General features: G+C 47.1%; 1 protein-coding gene across 1 annotated transcript; it reads left to right on the forward strand.

The window, feature by feature from the left end:
- Positions 1-204: 204 nt before the first annotated feature.
- Positions 205-2,177, forward strand: LOC147440695 (flavonoid 3'-monooxygenase CYP75B137-like). The gene is made up of 2 exons (XM_086483567.1): positions 205-1,206; positions 1,437-2,177. Exons 1-2 carry the CDS (start codon positions 652-654, stop codon positions 2,049-2,051), a joined length of 1,170 nt encoding a protein of 389 aa, XP_086339693.1. The 5' UTR covers positions 205-651; the 3' UTR covers positions 2,052-2,177.
- The last annotated feature ends 1,681 nt before the right edge of the window (positions 2,178-3,858 follow it).

The following is a 3,858-nucleotide window of genomic DNA, read 5'->3' on the forward strand; positions in this document are numbered from 1 at the left end:
TAGTCCCCAAACTTCTTAGTTTATTTGTTGAGAGAATGGTTGAGCGGCTTTGATTGAATGTTTTGAAGGAAGACTTTAAAAAATATATATATGTAGGTGATGGTAGAGAAGATGCACAAGATGATTTGAGAGGCCAACACAACGATGTCACACTTTAGACCTTACCACTTGAGTTTTAAAAGGCCAACATTATAACTCAGAAACATACATGCTCCAGTATGTATGCACAGGCCCAAAGCACTCTCATAAGTTAGAGCAAAATATGTGGAGGAATGGCAATGTTTGCGAAGCTCGTGAAGGTAAGAGGACTTATTCTCATGTGGAATTCTTAGAGGCTTCCTTGATGTTCCTCCTGTTGGTGTGCTTTGGGTTTTTGAGCTTGGTGTGGGTGAGCAAGTGGGTGCATGGCAATAAGAAGAAAGAGAAGTTTCCACCAGGCCCACTGCCACTACCGATAATCGGCCACTTACATCTTTTGATGGGAATTCCCCATCAAGCTCTTGCAAAGCTCTCATCAAAATATGGGGGTTTGATGGGATTGAACTTGGGCCAGCGAAGGTGTGTGGTGGTGTCAAGCCTAGAGGTGGCCAAGGAGTTTCTAGTGAAGCATGATAAGGCATTTGCCAATCGGCCTCCTTATGGGTTCACCTCATGTCTATTTTACGGCCCGTCTTCGCCAGCTATGGCGCGCAATGGCGCAGACGCAGGAAGATTTGCACCCTCGGGCTCTTCACCGCCAAACGTCTCCAAGAGGTCGAGTACGTGCGCTATGAATTGGTGGGCGCCCTCTTGCACAAGATTTCCCGTCTCTCCCACGATGGCACTGTTGCGGTCGACATCGGCGAATGTGTCGGTGATATGTCCACCAACCTCATCAGCCGCCTCCTATACTCTCACGAAAGAGAATCGGAACGAGACCAAGGAGGAACGGACGTGCCACAGCTTGTGAAGGACTTGGAGCAAGAGACTATGCCCTTTATTGGTGACTTCATTCCGTGGCTCTCATGGCTTGATCTATTGAGAAGACTGGGCATACGCTATGTCCATCGTCGCATAGATGCCTTCATCACTCACATCTTGACTGAGCGCAAGGAGGCCATGATGCACAACAATGCTCCCACAGATGACCTCCTCCATGAAATAATGAAGCCTTCTCAAGATGAAGACTGCGGCCTTACCATGCTTGAGGTCAAGAGCATTATTCTGGTAAGAACCAATTCTGCTGACCTTGCGTTGGGTGGTTAGTCCCAGTCTCTGTCTACGCAGGCACGCATGCGCATGTAAACACGCGCGCCCGTGTGTGTGTGTGTGTGAGAGAGAGAGAGAGAGAGAGAGAGAGAGAGAGAGGGAGGTTATCTACTTGTGATGTGGTTAGAGGTGCAACTCACAACTAGGAATTCGACATTTGAATTTTGACATCTTTTTTGTCAATGTAGGAAATGTTTGGAGGCAGCATCCACACAACGACACTTACTCTGGAGTGGGCTATGGCAGAGCTTCTGAAGAACCCGCATTGTCTCACCAAGCTTCAAAGAGAGATCGACACGGTCATTGGCTGTAAGAAGAAACAGATTAGCGATTCGGACATCCCCAGTTTAAAGTATCTGAGATGTGTGGTCAAAGAGGTGTTTCGCCTGCATCCAATAGGACCACTTCTACTCCCTCGCATCTCTACAGAGGAGTGCAAGGTGCACGACTATACTCTACCAGCAAACACGCATTTATTGGTGAATGTATGGGCCATTGGAAGGGATGAAGGGGTGTGGAAGAATGCAACAAACTTTATCCCCGAGAGGTTCGAAGGCAAGGAGGACATAGACCTCAAAGGCCAGCATTTTGAGTTGCTACCATTCGGAGCAGGGAGGCGCATTTGTGTGGGGCTACCCTTGGCTTTGTCTATGGTGGAGGTGACCATTGCCAATCTTGTGAACAAGTTCGATTGGGAGCTTCCGAAAGGGGTAACTTGTGAAACTATTAACATGAATGAAAAGGTTGGAATCACTTCAAACAAAGCTGCCCCTACCATTGCAGTTCCGAGGCATCGAGTATAGTTTGGTTTTTACTTCTGAATAGAATTTCACACTATAAGCAAAATTGTGAATTTCTATGCAGTTTAGGGTTGATTTTCTCAAAAAGTTGTAGATTCATGGGAAAAGCTTATGGAGTTCTATAGCTCAGTATTTGGATTTGTTTAGTATATTGCTCATCTTAAACACTTATCTCATACCATGGAAATAGTCATTTCGATCGAGAACATGCATTGTGGAAGCACACCAAGGTAGAAAAGCACAAAAAGTTCTTGATTGGCTCCTCTCCAGAATATTGTCTCTTGGAGTGTGTTGATTGAAGGATATGCCCAACATGCTCATGGCAAGGAAGCTCTGGGCTGTTTTAACCAGACGTGAAGGGAACGCCTCTTTCCATATGCAATGATTGTCAAAGTCGACGATGCGGAAGCGTAGAGACCAAGGGGAGTGAGCACGAGAGAGAGAGAGAGAGAGAGAGAGAGAGAGAGAGAGAGAGAGACTCCTGAACCAATCAACCTTGGCAATGAATAACTGAATGTGTATACAATGGAGGCAAGGGGTTGCTTATATAGCAATCTCAGTAAATTGCCCTACCCAAGACTTTGACAAATAAGTAAAATAAATATCTAAAAGCCAAACTAAACAATGGGATCACATTGGGCAATTCACTTGAGATGCCTAAACTTTAACACCCTCTCTACAGCTCATAGTTGATCATGAATAACTTTAGTCTTCATTAGAAATGATAGCATGGAACTTCCTCGGGGAAAGTGGATGGCAAACAACTGTCCAAAACGGGTGATTGCTCGCATCGTAGAATCCCGATCAAACATTTCTACGAGCTTGAACCACATTTTGTTGGCAGCTTTCAAGGTTTGAATAGCCAGAGATAGGTCCTTTGTAAGAGATTCCACAATGGCCGACATTGCCGCTGTATTAGCCGCATCCCAATCGACACACGATTTGAGATATTTGCCATCTTGAAGGTGGGTGTACCTATTGTGGGAATCCCGTGTGGGACGAGGCTCCGAGCCGTCGACAACATCCCATAAGCCTTTCCGTGAGAACCAGAGTGTCGCATAATCAAATTCCAATGAGCGTAGTTATTCCCGTTCAATTTGTTGCTGCAGCTCGAGCAAGGGGGGGCCATGGTGAAGTTGCGAGATCTAGAACCCTGAGAACCTTCTCACACTCCAAAGTGTGGCCGCACAAATCCCAAGCTGCAAGGACTCCAAGCCTTCTCCACTCCTGCTCTTTCCTGTTCGGTTCCAAACCGCCAAGCCGAAACTTTTCTCGTACCTTCTTGCACTCCGAGGATGGTCGCAAAAATTCCTAGCCTCTCTTCACCTTCAAATTACCGCCTCTTCGTCTCCCAAGTCGCACCTTTACTCCCTCGCACAAGCCACTGAGAAAACTGCCACCTTCTCCCTCTCTTGATCTCCAACAGCACCCTCCACAGTCCACAACGTTTCAAAACGCTGGGCTCAAAGCAAAGAAGGGATGTCATAGAGCGTTTCAAAACGCAACAGAGAAAGAGAGCTGCATGTCGTGCCTAAGAGCGTTTCAAAACGCAGGAGGGCAGCAGGTGGAGACTAGTGCTACCGGTGTATCAAAACGTAGGAGCAAAGGGGGCAGAGCGCCGTCGACAGTAGAGGGGGAGGTTTTGACATCGTTTTAAAACGTTGTCGCAAGGCAGGGGGTAACACCAAGTGGCACCAAAGCATGGGGTGGTAAACGCTGGCAAAAAGTGGTTGCGTTTTAAAACGCAGGGGCAGGAGAGGGAAGCAATGACAAGCGGGTTCCACCTTACCGAGCTCTTCTCTAGGGCAGC

The sequence above is a fragment of the Adiantum capillus-veneris genome, chromosome 15 (assembly GCF_014529385.1).
Source record: "Adiantum capillus-veneris isolate H3 chromosome 15, ASM1452938v2, whole genome shotgun sequence".
In the NCBI taxonomy this organism is placed as follows: Eukaryota; Viridiplantae; Streptophyta; class Polypodiopsida; order Polypodiales; family Pteridaceae; genus Adiantum; species Adiantum capillus-veneris.